Source organism: Lepidothrix coronata, unplaced genomic scaffold, assembly GCF_001604755.1.
Source record: "Lepidothrix coronata isolate B3197 unplaced genomic scaffold, Lepidothrix_coronata-1.0 Scaffold73, whole genome shotgun sequence".
Classification (NCBI taxonomy): domain Eukaryota; kingdom Metazoa; phylum Chordata; class Aves; order Passeriformes; family Pipridae; genus Lepidothrix; species Lepidothrix coronata.
The window spans coordinates 2,432,213-2,458,306 of record NW_016690253.1 but is presented as its reverse complement, the minus strand read 5'-3'; the positions used below and the strand labels follow the sequence as shown (position 1 = coordinate 2,458,306).

Sequence of the window (26,094 nt, the reverse complement as noted above, 5' to 3'; positions counted from 1 at the left end):
GGTACAACCCAGTTCACCCCAGTACATCCCAGGTCACCTCGAGCACCCCAGGTCTCCCTGGTACAACCCAGTTCACCCCAGTACATCCCAGGTCACCCCGAGCACCCCAGTACACCCCGGTACATCCCAGGGCACCCCGAGCACCCCGGCACATCCTAGGGCACCCCGGCTGACGCCCGTCCCCCCGCAGCGACACGGCCCTACCTTGTCGAGGACACTGTCCCCTTCCAGCTGCCCCGCCTCGTTGATGTTGCCGAAGAGGAACCCGGCCAGGGAGAAGGGCTCGGCGCGGCCGCCGTCCGCATCCTCCTCGCTCTCCGAGTCCGACATCGCGGCGCCGACCCGGACGCGGAAGCGGGGCCGGGGCGGGATCGGGGCCGGCCCTGGCACCGCCCTGGGAACGGCCCCGGGGCGGCCCCGCCCGCACCGCGCAGGGAACCGCGGGCGCTCCGCCCTTCCCAAAAATTCCTTCGATTATGGCCTTTTGGGAACCGGCTTTCCGCAGGAAAGAGCTGCCTTTTAGCACAGGTGCGGTACGGAACGGCAGGGCGAGTTAATGCGACAAGCCACGGAGGTGGGGGGAAAGGTTTATTGCAGTGCATAATTTAAAAGTGAAGAGAGGGGGAAAAAAAACCCTTTAAAACTGTTAGATGTGATACAAGTTATTTTATCGTATAAAATCAAGTCGCCAGTGTACGTATCAGTGCCACACTTCAGAGTCTTGGGCTCCCGCTGGTGGTGGGTGGTCCTTGCCGCCCACCCAGGGACCCCGGTGAGATCCATCCTCTTCTCCAGGTCAGCCCAAGCAGCACCAAGGTTTCTACAGAGTGAGGTTTAGCACTTGAGAACAAAGCATGGTGAGGCTCTTCTAGCTTAAAACTCATAGAAATAGCTACAGCTGTAAACCGAAGAAAGCACTTCCACATCTAAGCACACCTCATAACATCCTTTGGACACAGAATTCCTGAACTGCTCGGCTTCAGCTATATTTTAAAAGAAAAACAAGTACTTCAGAAATCATTCACAAACTGAAAGATTAAAATCTATCTCTTCACAGTGAGTCTCTTCTGTGAATTAAGACATACACACTGCATCTCTACTCAGTAACAAACTGAAGGATCTTGAACAGTTTGGGAAACCCACACAGCTTAACCGGATTTTCTGATCTCCCAAAACAAGACAAAATCCAGCCATGGGATGATGCGAAGTCTGTATTTGTCAACGGAAGAAAAATAAAACATGGGAGAAACAGAACTGATTGTAGGTAGACTGAAGCACTGGACTACTTACAATAAAATGCACCAAAAATTGTCGGGGGGGGGGGAAGGCAGGAAGATCAGAAATGGAGAATGCCCACTGAATGGAGAAGCTCACTGGATTCCTGAGCTCCTGAAGCTCATCCTCAGGAAAAGCAGAGGCTGGAAGAAACCAGCTGTCAGCCAGGACTGTTACTCCTGGCAGGAAGTGACAGAAATACAAAGCATCTAAATAACCAGGTACTCCAAAGCCAGTAAAAACCTTTTGATGGTGTTCAAAGATCACTCTCTGCTCATTTTCATGACTACCGTGTTATTCTCCTCAGTACTGTTGTGCAATCCATTTACTAAGTAATCTAAATGGGCATAAAGTGTTCTGGTATAATGCAATCAATAATGCAACCGATTCAAATAAATTGATTAAGCAGTTGAATTTTATCTCGCCATACTCTTTTCCAGTTCACACCAGGATGGCTGTTTGTGAGCCTACAGAAACAGGGGGGCAAGGGTTGTGCAATAATACTTTCTCACAAGATTTCTTCTCCACAAAATTCTTGTAATCCAGTTAGGAACAACCACAAAAGACACAGAACTAAAAGATTTCAGTATGTAAAAAAGTAAAAACTTTTTAAAACAGTAGTAGCCTCAGTACAAAACTGCAAATATATGTAGCAAAAAAAAAAAAAGTAGACTTTTAATTTTAATAACAGGCACCTCTTAAGACTAGTTCAAACATGTCACAGACTTTTTTTTAAAGTACATCTCTGAATAAAGCAAAGGTTAAGGGCTTGCACCACGATAACTAGACAGTTGATTTAGGTCTGACCAACATTAAAACAAACCATGTGCACTGGCTTAAATAAATACATTTTAAACATGGTAAAGTCTATTTACTCAGTTACTGAAATTTACCTACAGAAAATAATCTTGAATTACAAGGCACAGAGTTAATTGCTGCCTGCAAGCCCAGCCCACACTAAAGGCCTACAGCTAAAGCAAAGGCAGAACGTGGTAAGTAGAGGTTATCTCACAGAATACTCTATACCCTCACAGCCTTCAGGGCACTGTGGCAGGAACCACATCTGGAACAGCACTTTCTCTACAAGTGCAAAAGATGCAAAGACACTCCAGGCAATGGCACTTAGTGAAGAAAAATATGCAGAGTCTGTAGGGCTTCTGCAAACATCCCACAGAATGGGGGGTTTTGGTACTGCCTGTGCTCAGGCAACGTTTGGAACTCGGTGTTGGTTCGCTAACCACAGGTACCAGTATTTGGATTAACTGCAATTTATAATCAATGGCTAAAGCAGTACCAGAGTGAGCATACGTCAGATAAACAAGAACTGCAGTTAGCATCAGCATCAGCTACACCAGCTGAAGAAAGGCACATCCTCTTCAAAGAGTGGAATAAGGGTGCAAATAAAAACATTTCTATCCACCTGGTATTTTTGCCAGCATCAGATAAAGCAAGCTCAAATTAACACAAGATCCCTAACAACCTTGTGGATGTATTTTCTGTTATCCTGCTAAAACGAGGCACTTTTTTTCTGACCAGGGTATACACCAGTGCAGTTTTGCATGTGTGGGAATCACAAGAAAGCAAGTTCTGAATGACCAATTGAGGCTGCAGCCAGACAAAGACAGCACTGTCAACTTCAGACAACAAAGCCCAGTCCAGCACCACTGGTTTCACACAAAGTATCTTTGAAGCATGCTGCTTTCATACCATCGAGCTGGAAGGTTAAGTCTAAGGAAGGTTTCATGCGCTCACTCCTCAGCTGGTCCCGGAACCACACATAAAGAACAGTGCACATCCTGAAAATAAAAGCCAGCTGCCACTTACTAGAGCTGCTGAAGAAAGTTAAAAAGTATGTAAATAGAACTTCAGTTAAAAGAGTTCATAAAAACTGAGCATCCAGTAGAGAGGAGAAAAAAAAAACTGCCCAGGTAATCCTATCCAGTGACTGGCTAACCATTACAGATTGAACTGACAACAGGAAGAAACTCGGGCTCCTGTAATCAGAACCTCCAAAATTTCTGTCAGTGTTCTCACAGAAAAAAAACAACACAGGAATTTGCCATAAAAATCTCAGGTGGTGGCCCCAAGAACGTTAAGAAGTGAAGCAATTAATTCCTCAAGAGCTGCTTTCAAGTCTCTGGGATTCATCAGAGAGATTACATTGAAAATCTCATTTTGAGAATTGTCATCCCAAATATCTCAGTCATCCCGGGAAGGTAACTGTTAAAACTTTATTCTCAGGGTGCAATGTCTCTTTGGACAGTGAAATAAAATCTCAGTTTAGAAGCTTATGGAAGACTTGCATCTAAACTACTCTACCACTTCTCCAACTCAAAACTATGAAAATCACTCATTTGAGTGATTCATCATTTTTCTAAGTTCCTTACATTAGGAAAAATCAGCTCCTGCTTCTGTTAATAAAATCATTGCAGGTATTCCCTGGGTCTTGCTCATTGCATTAATCGTGCCTTACACTAACTCTTCATATAAATGATCACAGTTCATTATAAGGTGAATCTCAGTAATATTTCAGGCATTTTTGCAAGTAAACAAATTGTTTTCAAGCTTTAAATTGATAAAACAACCGGCCTTCTGTTTGTAAAACAAATTCAATCAGTAAATAAAGGATGGGAAAAGCAGCAGCTAGACTTAAAGCGGGGTTATCAGAATTGGTGCTTTTCAGCAAGTAACTGATGGCTATCTAGTAAAGAAGTGGCTTCAAAGGAGTCTCCTCTTTTATTTTCCTCCACTAAACTAAGGACAGAACCCAGGTGATCCCTGGAGAAGCTGCTGGAGACTGGAACTTTAGAAATAAAGTAGATATTTGACCTCTCCGTTGGAAAAAAAAACCTGTTCTGTTTCAGTTTCCCTGAAGCAGTAAGACTGCAAGAATATTCATTGTATAACCGATTTCTGCTTAGAGCTGTTAGTGCAAGATGCAAATCTTCAATTTAACTCATTAGAAAGCCCTCCAAGATTCTAGTCAACAGCAACATCCATCACCCAAGGTGACTACAATAAGACACATTTTCTTGTGTTCTTCTTCGTCACAGGATACAGAACTGCACGGACAGCTTCAGCAAACACCTCCCGAACGCCCTCCTGATTCAATGCTGAGCACTCCAAATATTTGACTGCTCCAATTTGTTTAGCCAGTGAAGTCCCCTGCTGCGGGGTGGTGGGAGCCAAGCTCTGCTCTTTCAACTTTTTAACTGTTTCCAGGTCATTTCTCAAGTCTCTCTTCGTGCCCACTAGAAGAATGGGGACATTTGGACAGTGGTGAGAAACTTCGGGATGCCATTTGTGCCTCACGTTTGCATAGGAAGAGGGGCTGCCAATGGAGAAGCAGATGATGAAGACGTTAGTTTGAGGGTAGGAGAGCGTGCGCAGGCGGTCGTATTCCTCCTGGCCTGCAGTGTCCCAGAGATTCAGGCTGACTGTCCGGCCATCCACAGTCATCTGGGCACTGTAGTTGTCAAACACAGTCGGGATGTACTCCTCTGGGAAGGCATTGGTGGTGTAGCTGATGAGGAGACAAGTTTTTCCCACAGCGCCGTCTCCGACCACCACGCACTTTATAGTCTGCATCCTTCACCCAGAAACAAAGTCCTGCACAAAGCAAGAAAAGGAGTCAGGAAAAGCACACTCAACGATGGCCATTTTAAAGATAAGCTTTAGCAAGTGTTTTTAATATAGCTAACAATTTCTTATCACAGCTTGACACACATTCAGTGTCTCAAGCCATTCTAAAGAGCTCCCGGGGCTAGGAAGACAATAGTGAAATGGAGATGCAAAGAGTTGAGAGCTAAGTGACAACTGGCTGCATTCCAACCATGTAAGTACAAATTAGCCAAATTCCCACAGTCTTGCCTTACTGCCAGACTGTTTCCCACAGGCAAAAGGACAAGCCCTTAGAGGCACCTGCAAGTGGAAAGGGATCGTGACCTCAGACCCAGTAACAAGATACTCTGTCCTTTTAGGTTCACACATACACCTCTGTACACACACACTCTCCAAGATTCACACTTCTTGCCTACACAGTCCATTGCCTAAACAGTTTAACACAAAGAAAGATCCAAAAGTTATATACTAAACCAAGATATTCATTGCTGGGCTGCACTGCAACTGTTCACTATAATAATTCACTATACTCAGATCAATCAGACCTCAAGAAACTGCATTACTTAGAGGACACACAGATAAAAGGTTCAGAAAGCAGCATATTCAAGAAAAGCTGTTCTTTGAAATATAACTAGCCATAGTACCCAGATTAGACTACATAAAGAATTTTTCTAAAGAAGCCAAGAACAGATTACTCTCACTAATCAGTGACAGAACAAGCAGAACTTAATAGGCTTGAGCTACTTGGTGTCCTCTAAATAATGAGCATGACAAAAGTATATGCTGTAAAAAATAGCATTCCTAGGCAAACTGGGGAATTGTTACACAGGAGATACCTGACACTTTAAGGTTTCCCTTATCCCTTTCCTGCTATATGAATATTAGGTTTGATAATCTAAGTGATATAGTCTGAAACACAATTAATTTTAAACTAGATTTGAAAATAGCATGGAACTGCAAGCAGTCATTTGTTGTACGTTGGAGCTTCCACAGCCAGTCTGAACAAGAAGGAACTTGCCTCTGCCTTCTCACCCAAATGCCTTTGAGGGACTATCAGAATCCTCAACTTGCAACCAGCAGCAAATACACTGTTTCAAACAGAAGAAAATAGTGGGAAGAACTTTTTAGCAGGGCCTGTTACAGTAGGACAAGGGGTAATGGTTTTAAACTAAGAAAAGGTTGATTTAGGTTAGATATAAGGTAGAAGTTATTCACAATGAGGGTGGTAAAACACTGGCACAGGTTGCCCAGAGAAACTATGGATGCCCCATCCCTTGAAACCTTCAAGGCCAGGCTGGATGGGGCTCTGAGCAACCTGATGTAGTACAAGATGTCCCTGCTCATTGCAGGGAGTTGGACTAGATGGCCTATAAAGGTTCCTCCCAAACTAAACTATTCTGATTGCATATTCCAGAAGGATCTCAGCTCCAACACCATCAAAGAATAAAAGGGAATATTGGAAAACCCGCAAGTGAAGTAAGTCACTTATAACAGTCATGAAACCCCCTCCCTCCAACTTCCTCTTAAGACCATCCAAACAAATCAACAACTCATTATCATTCAAGTCTCAGCTTTGTCCTTTCAGACAAAGTCTTTATCTGTCTCCACATACTGCTGTGTTCCCACTGGGAGCACACAGGATTCTGCTGGACTGAGTGAAAATGAGACTACCTGAAGCTTCGGCACAAAGCTGCAACAGGCAACTCGAGTGACAACCACTGTGGTCACTACAACACACAGTGCTTAGGGAAGGATCAGTGTGTGTGCACAGGCACTGCTGAAAACCAACCAGTGGTGGGAAGCAGTGCAGAAACCCAGCAGGACATTGGAGGGGAAAAATTTGGAGGGAAACAAAAATGCAGAAGCAGACTATCCCTTTTGAAAATGGCAGGAACTAGATTTCTAAAACAGCATGAATCACCTGAAATGAAACCTGGCAAGTGCTTTTGAGCTTTGGCAGAAAAGCAGACATACGAGTTTCTTCGCAGATCAAAAAAATCAGTCGTCCCATTTCAGGGCTCCAGTCAAATGTAAAGAGAGATATGTATGGAACTGCATAAAGGTAATCACTAAAACGAAGAACAGCACTGAGCAGCAAAAGCTGAGGGCAGGACTGAATATATTATTCCAGAACAGTTGCACCAAGAATGAAATTTAACAGAACTGGAGGGAAAAAAAAGAAGAAAAAAAAACAAAGGGGGGGGGGAATTCCAAAAAAAAACCAAAACCACCAAACAAGGAAGTTGTGCCAAATTAAAACTTGCATTTTGCAAACCCCAAGGTTGAAGCCCATTTCAATATTAAATTATTTAAAACATTACAAATTAAACATTTTTGACATTTTATTATTAATCGAGATTGAACACTGTTAATGGTAGCACACAACACAGTATTTCTGAACACAAAGGGCCTGAGTGCTACAAGCAAAAAGTGACAGAAGAGCAGAAGTACTTTAACACTGTAACACTGTTCTACCTGATGATGCAACAGCGACTCCATGTAGGGCAGATCACAGTCTGCCTTGAGACACTGCCACACTCCCTACATCTGCCCCCGGGAGTTTCCAAACCCTCTTTCCCCTTCCCACCCCAGTAGCACAGCACCTCCTCAGCTGTGATCACACACTGAAGAAGGTTGAGGAGTTGAACTACTTATTAAACTGGATGAAACCACAACCAATTGTGAAGGTACAACCAAGCCAGTGGCAGCAGATGGTGGGAATGAATCACCACATGCTGCTGCTGCTGCCCAAGTCCCTGGACTGCAGCACACAGAGCAGGTTTTAAAGCTTACTCCTGCACTGACATCAAACCACTGAAGTACCAGAACATGCTCTGCCAGAACCCTTAGTGGTGACCAACACCACTGCTCCCAGAGCAAAGGCTTTTTGCCCAAATGAATTATCTGTGCAACAGACGATTCATTTTGATCGGTCCGTAACAAGTGACATCACAGGGATGGCAGGACTAAGTCAGCTGGACACATGCAACAAAAAATTCAACTCTAGCAACAAGAGTCCCCTGAAGAACAAAAAAACACAAAGCCTTTTATACGCCCAACTCCTAGTTTCTAAAGTAAACAAGTTGCAAAGGCTTGTAAACAGATCTCTCCTTAGAACACAAACCAAAAGCTCCCCCAAGTGCTTGCACCTCTTACATCTCTAAGCACTTCTGTCCAGAGCTTTCCACAGAATGACAGGGTATCCCCAAACTGCATCCAGCCTGAACACAACAGGCACTGTCTGGAGGGTCATCACACCAGCACTGCCAGGCAGTACAGGCATTTTATGAACTGACAAACTACAAAGCCACAAGTACCCCAGACCACCAGCAGTTAACACAACCTGATTTAGAATGTCTCATGAAAGTGTGTTACCCAAAGATTATTTTGTTGGGGCTTTATTTAAGAGGTTATTAGAGATTTCAATTTGGAAATTGGTAATAATGTAACAAGAAGGCCTGGAACATAAATGCTCTTTCACAGAACTAATACCTGGAATTACCCCACTAAGGCTGGGATTTTAGAAGAGCAGCATTTGCAGTAGGAAATAACTCCATGCAAACACGCCAAAGCATCAGGCAAAGTATTAACTACACAAACACAACTAAAGAGCTTGTAGGCTTTTAAGTGTATTTCTCTGAAAGGCTCCTTTAAAGTAGGTTGCTTTAGCTGAAAGGAATCACGTGTGGCATATGCAATACAGAAAAACAAACGCACCAGAACACACAATATTTGTACTGAAACACAAAACTTAGATAAATCAATCAAAAAATAATGAGTAGAAAGAAGATACTCCACTCCAGAAACCTGTATGTTGTGAGCAGGTGTAGTTTGGTAAAAGATTTACACATGGAAGACACAGACCTTTTTAATATAAGTCACAACCAAGAAAACTAATATTACTTCCATCAGGCCTTTTCTATTAAATCCAGGTACTGCTTTCTTCAAAATATATGAAGTCTCAATTTAGTTTCTCTTGTAAACAATCTGTTTAGCAAGAAAACTCTCCCAAGACTGTAAAAATCTGGGGTTCAAATTTGCATGGCACCCTTCAAGCTGGCACTGCATGCTATCTAAATATAAACTGAAAAAAACCCCATTATCCAAAACCAAAATTACCAACAAACATTAACAAGAGCAGGAAAATTGGTTTAGGGTTTGTTTGGGGTTCTTCTGGTGACCTTCTAACGAATTTTTGGGGAAATTTTAGAAAGAAAAACTCCACATACAATAAGTAACAAGAACTGAAAAAGAGCAAAATACAGATTAACACGTCAACACATCAAAAAAAAAATACTTAAGAATTTAGAAACAGAAAGCTGGGCACAAGCTTCAAAGCCAAGTTTAAAGGTTATGCAACAAGAGAAGCAAGTGAATGGAAAATCCAAAGTACTGAGAGGTAATCTGGGTTCTTAGTTCTGCCAGAGAAAGTACTTTTATTACAGCTAAAGTTCTAGCAGCTACAGCATAATGGGAATAATTCTCAAATTAAATAATAATTAATTAAAAAAAAAAAAAACAAAACCAAAAACCAAATCACCCCACACAGGTGGGGTTATTTCTATACAGATGAGAGTTATTTCTATCTTGTCCATCAGTGCCTTTGAATTAGAAAACTGGCATTCCCAGTTTGGGTTAGTTTCCTTCTCAGAAGATGCTGCAAAGTCTGACTTCACTGCCTGCACACCTGGCACTTCCTCTGGAATGTGCAAGATTTCAACTGGCGTGTCAAGACATCATCTGGAGAGCTGCTCCTGTTCTGACCTAATTAAGTCTTTTCTGGTATCATTAACATGGACAGCTTGCTCTCCTAACACCCAGGTGAATATTTGTTGGGGAAATTCACGATTTGGATCCCACTCCCCCTCCCCACAAAGCCATCACAAGTGAAACCACACAAAAACTTCACGTTGCATCACAATTGTTTTGTGGGAGAGAAAAAACTTCTCGATCTTCCCCTCAACACTTCTGAAGGAAAGTTCCCTGCATGCTCAGAGAAGGGGGAATACAGTGAGAGAAAACAGAGGAAACAGTAACCCAAGTTCTTCTGTAGCTCTCTAGATTTATGCTTTTTATACTTCCTGCACTTCTAAAAACTCTTGGCAGAGAAACTACTTCTTAGCAGGATTTGTCTCTGCCCTTGCTATGCTAACACCAAATGCCTCTTTGTTAGGTGGATTTTAGCTTTGATACTGCTCTTTGATAAACTCCCTTTCACTGAGTTTGCCAGGTCTTCCCTATCTCTCTTTACAGTTTGGATGCGGCCCCATTTTGGCCAAAACTGAGCCAAGAACACACCAGGAGTTCAGCTGAAATCAGCTGTACTGATCTGTGTCGTTCTGCTCAGCCACCACATTTGACCAAGCCCTCCCCTGGATCAGACATTTGCTCCTGTCTTACCAGGGGCAAGCAGAAGTTAGGAAAATTAAACGACTTAATTGCTTATCTTTCAGTAACAAAAACTAGATCAGAGACGATTCACTGTCCACCTGAAACATGAAGTCAGGCAGAAACTTTCAACAAAGAACTGGGTGGATAAGGCAGCTCCAAGTGTATCACACCACCCTCACCCACGCAAAGGAGTTAATTCACATGTGCAGCTTACCCACCAAGACTAAAAGGGAAGAAAAAGGGGCTCTCAGCAATTTAATCAAGACTCTGTTACTATTCCACAACAGCTCAGCTTACTCGCCTTTGTTTTAGGCAAGTGCCAAAGGAATGGACAAGTGCCAGACTTTTAGAATGCATGCCAAGAAGGAGTAAAAAAAGTTAAATAGGAGAGAGACCTCATCCCTAATATCCTTCAGCAACGAATGACCTACTTGGACTCCCCAGCGCCTCTCAAAGTTTTCACACCGCTTTCTGTCCTGCCATTTACCTGCAAGAGAAACAAAACACTCAGCAACAACCTGAATGGCAGCAGAGGGGGGAAAAAAATCAACAAGCCAAGGCAGATTTCAGCAGCACAGCGGGAACTGTGCACTCCACCACCCAAGCTCCACACGAACAACAGAATGGAGAAGGCTCCTTTTCTGCAGAGCTCTCTGCCTGGAAATTCAGCTTCCAGGCACATGTCACTGATGCCTTACACCAGTGCAGTTCTCACTGGTTGTTCCTTCAGTGCCAATGCTACAAAGCCCTTACACCTCTTGACGCAGAAAGTTGTTTCAAAGAAATAAAAGAAACCACTCAAAACCTTTCAAATAATATTTTTAAAACCTCTACCCCTGCCAAATTAGGTTGAAATTGGTTTATGGATTTAAAGATTTTTTTTTTTCCAGGGATGAAACACAGGTAAGCTTTACCATGTAAGCCATGTTTCTTAGGGAACTACAGTGAAAACCAAGTGGTCTGCACGAGGTATTTGGGCACTTCAACAACACAAACCTCAGTGCAACAACACTCTTACTACAGGCACTCATACTCCAAATTTTACAGGAGAGCAATAATATTAGTGACTAAATATCAAATACCTTAAATTCTATGAATCTAAGATTATATTTAATGGATAATTAATATTTTAAAAGAAGTTTAGGTCATGAAACAGCTGCACAGTTGATGAAACAACACTGCAACAAGGTACAGCTGCACAGTCACAGGAGCTAAAAACCAAGACCTCAGCAGGTATCTGAAATTCCCAGTGTAGGAATGTGACATGTATCCTGCCATAATCAAAAGCCCCTGAGTATTAAACTTGGTTTTCCTCCTGCCACCCACAGAACCATGGATTCATCCAGGCAGGGACCCTTCACAGTTCATCTGAGCACGAGCTCCAGTGGCGAGAACAGCAAAGGTGTCAGAACAGGAGCCAGGACTGCAGGGTGCTGTGCCCACATCCACTGCTTGCCTGCTGGGTGACATAAGCAACTTGCACAGGTCCTGGGGATCACAGTCAGTTCATCAAAAGTTAGTGACACAATGTCCTTTCTACCTTCTGTTACTGTGGGCTAAAACAAACAAACAGTACCTCAGGCATAAGGCTCTGTGAAGAGGGGTATTAAGCAGCTCGTGGCAGGATGAATGATAAATCCAGTTTAAGCATCCTCGATTCCTATTTGAGGTGGAAGGAAAGAAAACTGTTAGTCTGTCTCCCTATCATGTTTTGTCACCTGGCATTTGCTGGCACTCTGGGTTGTAACAAAGCCACTGTTGTATCCAAAGGGCAATGTTACACCAGGAAAATCTAAGCTTCTTTCCTTGAGAAAAAAAAAAAAGCCCCAACACACTTTTCATTGGGTTGCGTTTCTTTGATTTCTCCTCCTCCACCCGAAACCTTCACTGAGGGGAGGGGTGTGTTAGAAAAGACACAAACAAAAAAATAAACAAATAAAACAAACAAAACCCAACAAAACCCACAAAAAAACAAACAAAACCAAGCAAAACCCCAAACAAAAACAAAATACAAAACACACAAAACAAAATGGGAAAAAAAACCAAACAAAATCAACCCAAAACAAACAAAAACGCACTTGCTTAATCAATAACAGTTTTCAAAAGTGTCTTTAAAGAGTTTTGGTGTGATTAAGATCAGAGTTAACACATGCACTCATTGTGGTTATCATCATGGCTTGTGCACTACAATACTGCAATTTTTGCCAAGTCTCATTTGCATCATGTATTGCAGTTCTAAAATGTGAGCAAAAGTTAAGGAGTTTCTCAGCAGTCTGACAGATTTACACATTACAGGCACGTACAGCAAAGTAAAAAAATATTCCCTGTAAAGGCATGACACCAAACTGAGTGAAAACACTTTGGACTGCAAAAAATCACAGCCTCACCACGTAAGCAAATCAAACTGCACATTCAATTTCCTCCTACTAATTGCAAACTGCATATTTATTATTTTTCCAAGATCTCTGTAAAATTCCTCCATAGAAGAACATTCAAAAGTGGGGTTTTTTTAAAATGGAAATAGCAAGTTAAAATGCCAAATATGTCTCATAATCTTAAATTCCCTATAGGAAAATTGTTGTGCAGCTGAACAGCAGCAAACCGGCCCTAAACCGTGCCTTTGAGCGATGTACTTTACATCTCACAGGGAAGAGAACGTGAGCTTTTGAAAATCAAAAAATAAGCTTGGGGCAAAGAGCTTAATGATGCTGCAGAAGGAGTACTGCACTCCAGCACAGGACACATGTTGCAAGTATGGGGTACACATAAAGAACGCTTAAATTAAAGTACCCAAAGCTTTTTTCATAACTCAGATTATGATGGGCATCACAAGTGTTTATAAAGAGTAAACAGATACTGATTACTCACTGGTTCTTAAAAAAAAAAAAAAAAAAAGAACCAAAAGGGACAAAAAAAACAAAACAAAACAAAAAACAGAAAGAGAGGAGTTCAGAACAAATAAAAAGCAGCATTGCTTCTTGGGGTTTGAGGTTAAGCAGGAATTCCTCGGTGCAGGTTGTTATAAAAACTGAAAGTTCAGAGGACTTCAGAGGAGAAACCATTAAGCTGATTGAGGCTGCTAAATGAGACAATACCTGTGACTCCTGACATCCTCCAAAATATTTCAGGTGGCTACTTTGCCCTGCTCTTCCCGAGACAGCAATTTGTTTTTAGAAGGCAGATCAAATACGACTCTTATATCCCTCCCAGAAAAATCCACTCTCGGCAGTGAAAGAAGAGACCTTTCCGGAGGCAAACTCATCCCGTGCCAACCTTTTATGACACTCGCCGGGAGCAGAGGTCGCCTTAAGCCTGCGGCGGAGCTCCCGATACGGATGAGCATCAGCCCGGCGCTGCAGCAGCGCGGCCCAACCTCCGCTCCCCGCGGAACGGGCAAAACCACGACCGGTCACGGGGCCGCTCCCCGAGAAACGGCACCGGAGGAGGGCTTGCTTAAAAACCCTTCCCCGGCTTCTCCGGGCCCCCCGACGAGCACATCCAGCGCCCGGCGTGCGGACGCGCATCTCACCTCCCAGCACCCCCGGGCACCACCAGGCCACGCGGCCGGGGCGCGATGCCCCCGGTGCTCCCGAGCTCGCCCTTCCCGGCGGGGCAGGTGCCGCAATCCGCCTCCCCCCCCCGGCGAGGGGACCCGCGGTGGCCCCGGGGCCGCCGCCCCGCGCTGACAGCGGGGCCGGACGCGGAGGATGTTCCGGCACCGCCGGGCGGGAACACGCGCGCGGGGCCCGCCGGGGCCGCTCCCCCGCCGCGCCCTCCGCTCCCCCCGGCGGCTCCCCGGGCCCCCCTCCCCGCCGCCCCTCGCCCCGCTCCTCGGCCCGCTCTCACCTCCGGGCGGTGCCGGCGGCCGCCGCCGCTGCCCCGGCTGCCCGCGGACCCTCGACCCGGCCGCGCCCCGCGCCCGCCGCGCGCACGCGCCCTCCGCGCCCTGCGCGGCCCCGCGGGCACCGCCAGGGGGAGCCGGAGCGGCCGCGCCCGCGGCGGCGGAGCGGGAACGGCCCCGGGAACAGCCCCGGCACCGCCCGGACACGGGACAGCGACCCGGCACAGCCCGGCCCCGGCACCGCCCGGACACGGGACAGCGACCCGGCACAGCCCGGACCCGGCACCGCCCGGACACGGGACAGCGACCCGGCACAGTCCGGCCCCAGCCCGGCCCCGGGACAGTCCCACCCCGGTCCCGACCCCGGCCCCGGTGATGGGCCAATGCTCCCGTACACCCCCGCCCTCCGCCCCCTTGCGCGCCGCGCGCAGCATCTGCCGTTAATTTCTGATTCTGCGTTCATCCCAGTATAGCTTGGATCTGGTTTTGAATGATTACTTAAGTTGATTCGCTTTAATCTCCACGAGCAGGAATAGGAAATAAGAGCACGCGTCTCTGTGTGTGCACAGTCACAGAATCACAGAATCACAGAACCAGCCGGGTTGGAAAAGACCTCTGAGATAGTCGAGTCCAACCTTTGACCCAACACCACCTTGTCAACCAGCCCATGGCACTAAGTGCCACCTCCAGTCTCTTCTTAAAACCTCCAGGGACGGTGACTCCACCACCTCCCTGGGCAGCCCATTCCAATGTCTGCTCACTGTCTCTGTAAAGACAACGAATATACATCACGCATCCTCAACAAGAATAATTCTTTCCTTAAAAAGAATTGTAAAACTCAGTGATAGCTTTTGCTTTCTCTGCACAAGACTATACAATGTGCGGCTGATACCTTTGGGTCTTTATGCGTGGATGCTCGGGTGCAGGCGGCACGCGGCTTGCACCGCCTCCCTCCCCCGTTCCCGGCGCTGTTTCACAGCCCGGCTCCCGCGGAGATCCCCCGCCCCCGCACCCTCCGCCTGTCCCGTGCCGCGGGCGGTATCGCCCTCCCCCGCCCCGGGCGCTGTCACGCCTGTGACGGGCTTTGCAGGAACGCCACGGCTCCGCTGGAACCGCAGGCAGCGATGGCATCTCCCCTGTGTCCACAGTCACCAGCGCCCTCCAAAGACCCCCAAGGCCCGGCTCCCTTCCCCACGGCCGGGCGAGGGAGAGGCAGGGCGGTCACATCCAGCAAATCCCGGGACTTGGCACCCCCAGAAGCGCCAGGGTCAGGCAGGATGCCGGGCTGTGAGCACCCCCAGGAATGCCAGCATCAGGCAGGATGCCCAGCTCTGAGCACCCGGGCCCCAGGGACACCTGGCCCAGGCTGCCTGAGGTGCAGAGAGGGGAGCTCCTTCTGTTGTCCTGCCCCAGCCAGACACGGGAGAGGAAGTGGCAGAAGGCAGGGTTTGGCCCGCTGACGTTTCTAAAGCGCCTGTCAGGGATTTCAGAGTACAACCTTTGCTCTGGGTGTTTATTACTTGTTCCTTCTGACCAGGGGAGAGGGCACGCTGCAGCCTGCACACGGTCCAGGGTTAGGTCTGCTCCTCTGGAGGCAGTGCCAAGGTCACCAGCAGCTCAGGAACCAGCACTGCTCAGCTGCTGAAGCACTGGACTGTCAGCTGCTCGGTGTTCCCATCTCCAGCTCTTCATATTCCTCCTCCGACCAGCTCAAGCTGTCATCAGAGTCCTCCTCCTGCGCTGCCCCAGGCTCTTTTGCGTTGGCAGCCTCCTTCTCCTGCTCACCACAGGGCTGCAACTTGCTTTGGGGGAGCTCCAGCCTGGCCCAGGAGCCAGGGCTGGCTTTGCAAAGCGTGATCTCCACCTTGGTTGGGACCATGCTCACAAAGCTCTTCTGTATTTCGATGGTCTAGAAAGAGGGAAAGGTGCAGTGAGCCAGGCAGGGGAGGGCAGGCAGCACACGCTTATCTTTCCCCACAGTGGCAGAGCCCTGCCAGAGGAGAAGAGAAATCTCTCCCTGTGTGCTGGGAGAAACCTGGGCTGCAGCTGAGCTCAGCTTCGCGTTGCTGTGTCTGAGCAGCACCACAGTGCTGGTACAGAGCTCAGGAGAGCTCAGCTCGCCACAGTCACATGCACAGCTGCGGCACAGCCTCTCCCCAGCAGGGAGCTGTGCTCAGACACAGCCATACCCACACCTGTCAGCCCTCTGCTGCCTGCAGGCACAGGCAGCACGCACCAGAAATACAGACAAGAAATGCACATGCAAATTCCTGTGTCTCACTGCTCCTCCCCAGCCAGCAAGCAGCTGAAAAATCAGAGTCTCTCCCCTCTCGCCCGCTGCCTGCCTGCAACTCACAGCAGGGTTGCAAGGGGAGAGGGGAATCTGCTGGGCCAAAGAGCATTTGGGGCAGCCTGAGACCAAGCCCAGAACACCTATAGAGCTGGCAGTGACCTCCAGCTCTGATCTTAGTGCAGGATTGATCAGTACAGCCACCTCAGCCTCCCCACAACCCCTAAGGCATTTCCTAGCAGAGATGGCTATAAATGCCTATACCTGGGCAACCCAGCCCAGGACCAAGAGCAAGCCCAGGCTGCCTCAAAGCCTTGCAGCCCAGCCCCATGCAGACTGCTGGAATAGGGAAATCAAAATAAACAGGATCTTACCCCCCAGAGCTCCAGTTCTGCCTGGAAAATCTTATTCCCTTCAAAGATGACATGAGCCTCAAGCTGAAACATCAACAGAAAATGATCTGAGTGGGTAGCACAGCACTGCCAGAGCTCTTCCCCTGCACAGTGCAGCCTCCTTTCAGCACCATAATGCATCCCATATCCTGACTCCACTGTGATGGCCTGGTGATCCCCTCAGCACCTGGCAACATTTCGCTCCCTTCAGAGCATGCCAGGTTCACCTCTGTCACAGGCTGGGTGATTCAAGGCCAGCAAAGCCACCCAGTGAGGCTGAAAGCCAGAGCTGCCAGGCAGATGCTGCTGCAGCAGTGAAGCCACCAGGCTCTCAGTTCAGGGACAACAGGTCGGCTGGCAGTGCCAACCCTGCCTGTAGTAAGTCCAACAGGCCATCAAGGAGCACCAGGCCCCTGGCTGGCTCCTGGCTCATCAGAATCGGGTGGTGCCATGGAAAGACACTCCCCCACCCCAGCTCTGCTGGCCCCACTCACCACAGTGCGATTGGCTTTGACACTGCTGAGGGCGGGCAGGGGGTTCTTGGCATAGACCGTGACCACCACCTGGCTGCTGGTTTGGTGCCAGTCCTGCCGGCACAGCACCGCCTTCTTGTCCTGCCGAGGAGAGGAGCCCATCACAGCACGGCTGGAGCTCAGGCACACCCCAAACAGAGGGAATGTCCCTGCTCCTTTGCACATCTCCTCCAGGTTGAGGTTGGCATCAGCTGAGCAAGACCCAGCCCTGCCTTTTGTGCAGGTTTTTGAGGGAAGGTGGTTCATGCATAGGTGGGCAGCCCCTGCCAGGCTGTCCCATGCAACATGGGACATCTGTGCTGTGCTTAGGGTTGATCCAAGACTTGTTAAGATCAGAGACATCCCCTTCTTGCTCCAGAGTCACTCTAGAACAAACTCGTAAATCCTGTGTGCAATCAGGAAACTCAGTCTGGAGGGCACTGCAGGGGCTGTTGCTGTTGAGGGAAAGCCTCAAACCAAATTCAGTTTTCTGCAGTTCTCTGTCCTTACCCCCTTCTCTGTCCAGCAGTGGCACCCTCTGCTGCAGCCTGGCTGGTCCATGAAGGCACTGAAGTCCGTTGTTTTGATTCCACAGCAGCTCCAGTACTTCATCCTGAGGAGACCAGGGTGACCTGAGTGGGGAGTGCACACAGGAGCAGGACCGGGAACCACAGTGTGGTGTGGAGGGAGAGGGTCTTGTAACCAACAGCTCCTCCTGCCCCCTGTCATCACCCACAACTGCCCTGGCTGCGCTGCTGAGGCCACACAACCTCGCAATGCAACACTTTCAGCCCTCAGCAGGGTGAGTTTGCCCTCTAGCAAAGGGTTATTTCTTACCCCTCATGGAAGACAGGAACGCCAGGATGGAACGTACAAACCTCTGTGTTACTCTCCGGGCCCTGGTAGATCTGTGGAGAGAGAAGCAGAGGACAGTTCTGTCTGTGCCTGTGGCACAGCACGATGTAGCACAGCCAGGTGTTCACTCATCGATGCCCATCCACACACAGGGCACAGCACAATGCCCAACATCACCCTTTTGCCAGGCCCAGCATCTGTGAAGACTTACTCTGGGACTACACTCAGCCAGCAGCCCAGCACTGATCCCTGCTCCCTGCTGGCAGGGCAGTCACCCTGGCTTTCCTGGGACAACAGTCTCACCCCCATGACCCTGGCAGGAGCCCTTCTGTTGACCCTCTCCCAAATGCCAGCTCCCAGCCCGGGGCTGGTTTGGACATCACAAGAACTCACTGTGAGGTGCAAAGGGCCATTTGTCCATCCTGTCCTTTCCCCTCCTTCCCAGAGCATGTCAGTCTCATGTCCTCATCTACCTCCTGCCTTTCGCTCCCTGCTTGCTCCAGCTCTGCTGCTTCCCAAGCATTCCAGCCCTCCCACCCCTCCCTCGAGGCAGGCAGTGCTACATGAGGCAGCCTTGGGGCAAGACACAAAGTGGGCTGTGCAGCATTAATTAAATGCATTTTACTTACACGCCCAATCCTGACTTTGTGCTATATTTCACTGCAAGCAATGGGCAGCAGTGAAACACGACTGTACCGCCAGTCTGGAAGTCTTTTGCAGGAATGTGGCTGGGATGTGACACAGGCAGCCACTGCAAGGACGGGATGAGCCTATGGAGCAGATGGGCACTGCCACCTCCCACCTGTCTGACACCCTGCCCTGCACCCAGATGGTGTCATCTGGGTGATGAGCCCCGTGATGCTCCTGGTCATGGGGAAAGGAGGGCAAAGCAGGGACCCTGCCGGGCACTCACCGCCTTGCAGGCCGCGTTCTTGCACCTGGTGCCAGCTGTCACCTGGGCAGCCGCCTCCCCTGCAAGAGCAGCACAGCTTCACACACACACCACCCTCACCTGCCCCCTGATCCCCCCTCAGCCCCGTGCTCAGCTCGCCACCGAGCACAGCCCACTGCAGTGCCCCCCCCAGGCCCAGCTCTGCGGGTTTGCAGGCAGCTGAACACGCAGCTCCCACGGCCCAGCACTGAGCCCATCACACAAAACCCCCACTGAGCTCGCCATGTGCAACCCCACTGCCATCCAACAGCTCATCACTACCTGTGCCACAGCTCTCCAGGGTCTTGTCCTTGGAGGACAGGTTCAGTTTCTCCAGTGCTTGCTCCAGAGACCTGGATACTTTAATGGGCAGCAGTTGTCTTGGCTCATCAGAGCTGGGAAACAGCAGCAGCAAAGGCTGAGTATTCGGGGTTTTTTTTGCAATTTAAGTGTTGTTGCCTCTCCTGAGGAAGCAGCAGGGCAGGACACATGCAGAAGCTTTACAACGCTGTAAGCTGAGCCTATCTCACCTTGGTCTTTCCCGCAGCATCTTCTCAGCTGATTTTGGTCCTTGAAAGATGAGCTCCTTTGCTGGCTTGGCCTTCGGCTCATCTGAGGTCTCCCCTTGGCTGGAAGGCTCAGGGGGCTTCTCCTTGCTGTGAAACCCCTTTGTGCATCCCTGAACATCAGAGGCAAGCCTGATGACTGCTTTGTACTCCCAAACATGGTGGCTGCTCCCAAACCCTGCGAGTTTCCACTCTCTGGGGGCTCTGTGTCCTACAGGGATGGGCTCTGACCCTGCACCAGGGCAGGGGCTGTGTCCATGGGAATTCTTGGGGGCAAGATGGTGTGGCAGCCTCTCTGGGGCCATGGTAGGCAGGTCTCAGCCCTGCTGCACCCCAGTGTGGCAGCTGAATGGCAGCAGGAGTCTCCTCCATGTTCCCAGGCCTCTGGTGCCTCCTCACTCCCCCAGGACCACTCAGACATTCTCAGCTGTGCTGATGCTTTGGGCATTTATGTTCCTCCTACAGGATCCTGGTGGGGGATACCAGCCCCTTCCAGCACCCTTCTGCAGGAGAACCTTCCCTGCACTTTGGGAGCAGCACCCTTGCTTGCAGGCTCCTTGGAAGCAGATAGGAAATCCCTGGCTGGCAGGGCAAAAGGGGCAGCCTTGGTAGAGGATGGGGATGGGACAGGACAGGGCAGGGGCCAGGAGGAGAGGATGGAGGAAGAGCATTTGGGCGCATTTGGGCTGGTGGGTCGCTCACCTTTATGGAGAGGAACTCAGAGAAGTCTGTTGTGCGTTTCTTGCAGCAAGACCAGCCCTAGGCAGCAGGAGATGACAAGCTGGTCAGGTGTGGGCAACCCTGCTGGGCACAAGGTCAGCCCCTGCAGCTGCAGCCCCTGCTCCAGTCCCACTCACCTTCAGGGCATCGTGGAAGATGGGGACACCTGGGTGATACAGGCAGGAGTCTGAAAAGGGAAAACCAGGCAAAAGCTTTCAGGGGAAGCAATCCTGCCCACGAGCCACCCGTGACAGCCGGCAGGTCCAGAGCCAGCTCCTGCCATGTGGGCTCCTTGTGCTGGGCTTGGCAGCTCCAGCTGCAGCATGGCAGCCAGGGCCACACACTGGGAAAGCAGCACACGTTCCCACCCACCCTGGTGCAGGGCACATGGGCCCACTCACCCTCAGTGTTGTGCTCAGGATCAAACCTCTGCCCGCAGCCCTTGTTGTAGCACAGCAAAGCCATCGCCCGGGAGAACTCGCACCGTCCTTCACTCCTTCCACAGAAATCCCACCAGGCTCATCCCTGCCTGTGATCCCTCCTCTGCTTCCCCACAGTTTCCAGCCCAGGCTCCAGGAGGTGGCTTTGCCTATCTTTGGAGGCAGCCGTGGGAGGTGGCTGGTAACCGGAGAGCAGGCTAAAGATGGACAGAGCAGCTGATGGGGCTTGGCGCCTCTGTTATCTCGAAAGGCATTTCTGTCCTGGCCCTGTGCCCAGCAGAGGGAATGGGCACTGCAGGGTGGCCTGGGGTGTGCAGAGGTCCTCCCAGTGTCTGTCATCCTGCCGGCATCCCTCGTGGAGGCATCAGCACCACCCCACTCACACACACGGCTCCTCTGGACCGACTGCGCTCAGTTTCTTCAGCATTTATAGAAGCAGCTGAAAGTTTCCTGAAACAGATGGGAAGAGAATTCCTGGAGTCACAGGGCAAAATGTGTGCTGATCTCCCCTGGCCCCAAAAGGCACAACCACCTGCTAAGCAGAGGCACCAGCAGACCAAGGCTGTGTGAAGATATCCTTCGATGTGGGGTCTTGTGCGGCCCAGGTGTAACAGAGTAGTCAAGGGAAGGTTCTTGGCCGGGCGTGAGAAGTAGGACACAGTGATTTTATGGGTGATTATGGTGAGATCTATTGCTGATACAATATCTAAATATCGCCAGTGCAGTATCTAAATAACAGTTCTAACATCTGTTACAAAATATAGTATATACAGGACCGGTCCCTCCCGTTGAGCTTCAGTGAGATCCCCTCGCTTTCTAAATTTCTCAGAGAAGTCTCAGTGAGGCTCCTTCCACTTAGTCTCAGATTAGGTCACAGTCTGTGTCTAAAGGATTATAATATAAGCAGGTTTGGCTAGGTCTTTAGCCTTGCAGAATTGACAATTAAAAAGCAATAAAGCCCCTATGGAGGTACTTTAGGATTTTATCTCTGTATTAGACCAGATCTTAGCATTTTTCACTCACCCCTCCAAAAGTGAGTGTTCTGCATGTTCTGTGTTATCTCAAAAGGCATTTCTGCCCTGGACATACCCTGCAGGTGTCCCTGCAGGGGATAGGAGAGACAAACACCACCCAGAAGCTGCCTGTGACCTCAGGAGACCAGTTTGCCTGGTTGGCTCAGACTGCAGCAGCATTTTATACCCTTTTGCAGGCTGATGTGCACCACAGACAATCACAAGCATCTCAGATCCCCCATCTCCAGAATACATTAATTATGTGAGCATTCAAACAGTTCCTCCTGCAATACCCACTGGTGTTCTCATCTGACCTTGGGGGTGTGTGGGGGGGAAGGACACATACAAAGACCAAGACCTGACTATATTTCCTTGAGCTCATGCCAGGGATGAAAACTGTTCCCTGGAAGATCACTGTCATCACAGGAAAGTGCAAAATGTTACTTTGCACCCCTGTACCCAGGAAGGGTTTGCCCAGACTCCCTGCTCCTGTTCTGGGACCCAAGGGTTTTCCTCTACAAACAGGAAACCCTCTTGAGATCAAAGGTTTTACTTAGTTCCTATAAGTATCTAAACCAAATATTTTCTTTTTGCTGTTCCTGGTTGTGGAAACAGCTGTTTCCTGGGTGCTGCCTGGACCTCCAGGAGCACACAGCACCTGGGTACCATTTCTGTTCAGGAACCAGGGTTGATATAAGTCCTTGGCACTGTCAGACAGTGCAAAGGGCAATTCCTGCAAGCAGAAGCTGCACAAAGAGTCTGTACAAGAGGGAAACCCCCAGGGTCTGCCATGGCTGATGCAACTCCAACCCTGTCCTGTGATGCTTGTTTAACCTACTTAATCCCCCTACAGCAGCCTGAAGAATCTTCTGTCACCCCAAGGGGATCTTCAAAGTTCAGAGATGGAGTGAACTGCCATCGAAATTCTGGAGCTTACCAGGGAAATTACTCCAGACTTATTTCACATTGCCCTGCTATTTCACCTCCAGCCCCACTGGAAGGGAGGACAGTAACACTGTCACACCTCCCTATACTTGGGTGCCCTGTGTATAAACCCACATCCACCCAAAAGCTGGGAGGGAGATGTGAGGGCACTGGGGAGCTCTCACACCAGCATGAGCTCAATGGCTTCAAGCTGATACCCTCCTCGAGGCACTGTACTGCCTCAGAACACAATAACTAACCCAACAGTCCCAAAGGTGGGTAAAAAAATGCTGCTGGCATCCAGAGGCTCTGCTGAGGAGAGAAGGGTGGCTAGGGACCCAGGAAGCTGGGCAGAGGCCTGTGACAGGGGAATTTGCAGTGCTGGGGGCTCTAGGGTTTCAGATGTCCCTGTCCTTTCCATGAGCTGTCAGCAGGGCTGCAGCTGTCACCATCCCTGTGCCAGCAAGGATCTGGAGCTCGGGTTACCTTGCACACCTCAGAGGGAATACCAAGAGGGTGATGTGGCTCACACACATTGCAGAAATACCAGCAGGTACCTGGGGGGGCCGAGGCTGAACAGACCCCCTTGGCACCCGAGGAGCAGCAGCACAACTGCTCTGCCCCAGCTCCTCTGCTGCACTGTGGCAAATGTCTGCAGGAACAAGGTGGCTGGAAAGACAGAACCTACTGGGAACACAGCAGAGTGACAGGTGGTAAACCAAAGTGTCCACGGCCCCCAACCCATGGGGAGGCTCCCCAGAGAGGACAGGGAGAGGAGGTGCAGCCTGGGAGGCAGACACAAGACATCCCTCATGAAACAAAGATGAGCTCCAGGGGAACTGCTCAGTTGGTCACCAGCAGACTCGAGGCTCTGCTGGAGCTGGTGCTTTAAAAATTAGGAAGAAGAGATGAGTTTCAGGTGGCTAAGAGCGGGCTGGACTGCACACCCATCACAGAGCATCTTGTTTGAAGCTGTGGCTTTTGGCAGTGGCACTTGGGCTGTGCTGCTGAGTGTGACCCTCCTCCTGAGCAGAGCTCCAAGTAAAGCAGAAGTCACTGTGTGAGTCAGCTGAGCAGGGACAATCATGACCAACACCTTTGCAACAGGTTGCAAGGAATGGGCCAGCTGAGAATTAAAAATAGAGCCTGTTTGGTTCATGTACACTTAATTTCATATATAACAGAACAAAAAGGAGGTAGAAAATAAAGAATAAATTATTTTCAAACCCAGCTTAATGTGTTTGCCCTTGAACAATCTGGGTCAGTGTAAAACAGCCCTTCACATTCCTGAGGAGAACACTGCTGAATGCCTCCAGGGAAAGAAACTCAGCTCACCCCTGACCCTTCAGTCATTCAGGATGCTCCGTGCAGCCAGGGTAGCAGGAAGGCACTGCATTTCTAAAGCACAGAGTAATTCCTCCATACAAAAGGCTGCTTAGGAGAAAGAAAATCCCTGACAAACATATTACTGCTCTGTATGCTAGCAGGCAGGATTAATGTTTTATTTATTTGGGAAATGAAAATCTTCCTCAGAAGAATATGTGCTGAGCAATTCTACATCAGAAGTTCTGCCCAGTCACTCTTCTGATAGCACTGCTGAGGGGTTAAGTACCAGCTGTTGTCCAAGAGGACAATTCAGTGCTCTGAATTGTCGAGCACTGGTTGTGCTCGACAATTCAGAGATCAAATTTGAAAACGACCAGAAAAATATCAGAAATGGGGATGTGGGCAATCTTCATCTCTCTGTTCAAGAACTCTGTCCTTCTGCAGCTTGGATTATTACAGGACTATTGCCCCAACCCTCCAGTCCATTGAACAATTACACCTTCAAACTGGAACCAGCTACCCACCTGATGGTGATTTTCTCTCTGTAATTCAGTATCTTGCTCCAGAGATAATTCAGTTTCCTTGGAGCTGAGCTGCTCCTCTAGGAGCTCATTCACTCTAGTGCTCACTCTGGAAACACGTGCAATATTCCTCATCAGAAAGTGCAAATTAGTCCCCAACAGTAACCAGTCCAAAAAGAAGAGCTCAGTCTACCCCCAAGACTCAATTTTCTTGCCATTAGCCGGCATCCTTAATCAAAATCTGCTGCGTGAAATAGCCTGAACAGGCAGCAAGTGTGGGGTTTTCCATGTTTTCCTTTGGAGGATCCTGTTGCCTTAAAAGCAAGGTCACTGTGAGCTCACTTAGAGCAGAGTGGCCAGGCTGTAATGAGGGAAAATGTCCTAAAAGCAGCGTTGTGCCCCTCCACTTTTTCTGCTCTTTTTGCTTACCTCTGGCATTCAAGTGACAACCAGGTATCCAAGTCATGACCAAGACAAAAGAGAGAACAAATGTGGCATTTCAGCAAGGCCACAGGAAATCACATCTTCCTTTTTTCAGCCCCCACAGGTAGCTCACCGGAGTAGTTTAGCACATCCCACCACTTGTAGCTCTCTGTGATAAAGTGCAGCTGCTCCAGAGAGGCAGTGTGCCAGAAAAAAAAATTGAAATGTTTTGTCTACTGGTTTGATATGACAAAATTATCCAGGTCCCAGCTGGATTTTTCAGATTTATCTTTGATTCTCACAAACTCAGTCACTACTGATTAAGAGGAAGCTGCACAAAGCACAAGTTGTAACTTCTGAAGCCCACAAATGATGGGGATTTAAAGCTAAGAGCAAACCATCAAGAACCAAACTGCTCCTCAGTCCTTGGTCTGGTATGAACTGATACTGCAGAACTGTGTTTTAAACAAGCTATGACAGCAAAAGGCACAGGTTTCTCTTCAGCATAGTTAAAATATTGCATCAGTCTGCAACTACACAGTAGCCACCACTCTGGACAAACCCTCAGAGGAAAGCATTCCCTTCTGCACACTGGCTGAACCTCAGCACATCCCAACAGTGCTTGTGCACAGCCCAGCCTCTGGAGCTGCACTGGCTGCCTGACACAGGCACTGACACCAGAACCCAAAGTGCCCCAGCAGAGGAAGGAATTGCTCTGGAGTGAGGCAGCCCTGCCTGCCCAGCTGCAAATGCTTCTGCACTAGACAGTGTGCCCCTGCCACATGCCTCTGAAAACCTTAGCAATGGTTTGCTTTACAATTTCCCTTCCTGGAACCTCAGTCACAGGTTTTCAATCTCCTCCTTTAAAGCAAATTAAGAATAGTTACCTCCAGCATTCACACCAGAGTTTAGTTTTCTTCCTTTGCTGTCACTGGATCCTCAGTTTGGATCTTTCAAACCTTGTTAGATGGGCTTTGAGCAGTGCTAAATCCCTCCCTCCCCATAATTTTACACCCCTTTCCTCCCAGGGAAAGGCAGTAACCAGACCCACCC

The 26,094-nt window shown here is 48.9% G+C and overlaps 3 protein-coding genes across 11 annotated transcripts in view; all 3 read right to left on the bottom strand.

The window, feature by feature from the left end:
• TAF1 (TATA-box binding protein associated factor 1) overlaps window positions 1–374 on the bottom strand; it is a 30,271-nt gene extending 29,897 nt beyond the window's left edge. For all 3 annotated transcript variants that reach the window (XM_017819151.1, XM_017819153.1, XM_017819152.1), the window contains exon 1: window positions 205–374. In XM_017819151.1, coding sequence (XP_017674640.1) covers window positions 205–330 — 126 coding nt within the window. In that variant the 5' untranslated portion in view covers window positions 331–374. The remainder of the gene's footprint in view (window positions 1–204) is intronic.
• Window positions 375–575: 201 nt separating this feature from the next.
• On the bottom strand, window positions 576–15,094 carry LOC108499398 (rho-related GTP-binding protein RhoG-like). Of its 7 annotated transcripts, XR_001875524.1 has the most exons (5): window positions 14,134–14,191; window positions 11,864–11,947; window positions 10,719–10,774; window positions 2,983–4,884; window positions 576–983 (listed from the first exon to the last, which is right to left on the bottom strand). XR_001875524.1 is itself a non-coding variant. In XM_017819161.1 (4 exons), the coding sequence occupies exon 4, from the start codon at window positions 4,861–4,863 to the stop codon at window positions 4,288–4,290; it is 576 nt and encodes a 191-aa protein (XP_017674650.1). In that variant the 5' UTR covers window positions 4,864–4,884; window positions 10,719–10,774; window positions 11,864–11,947; window positions 15,021–15,094; the 3' UTR covers window positions 576–4,287. The 7 variants fall into 7 exon arrangements, 6 of the variants coding, with proteins under 6 accessions (XP_017674650.1, XP_017674648.1, XP_017674652.1 ...); XM_017819161.1 differs by lacking the exon at window positions 14,134–14,191 and adding an exon at window positions 15,021–15,094 and having other exon boundaries at window positions 576–4,884; XM_017819159.1 differs by having other exon boundaries at window positions 576–4,884.
• A 518-nt stretch (window positions 15,095–15,612) lies between these two features.
• On the bottom strand, window positions 15,613–20,984 carry ITGB1BP2 (integrin subunit beta 1 binding protein 2). Its single transcript, XM_017819158.1, has 11 exons — window positions 20,796–20,984; window positions 20,532–20,581; window positions 20,377–20,433; window positions 19,639–19,787; window positions 19,391–19,503; window positions 19,091–19,149; window positions 18,160–18,230; window positions 17,833–17,935; window positions 17,305–17,424; window positions 16,793–16,855; window positions 15,613–16,037 (listed from the first exon to the last, which is right to left on the bottom strand). Exons 1-11 carry the CDS (start codon window positions 20,857–20,859, stop codon window positions 15,786–15,788), a joined length of 1,101 nt encoding a protein of 366 aa, XP_017674647.1. The 5' UTR covers window positions 20,860–20,984; the 3' UTR covers window positions 15,613–15,785.
• Between the last annotated feature and the right edge of the window lie 5,110 nt (window positions 20,985–26,094).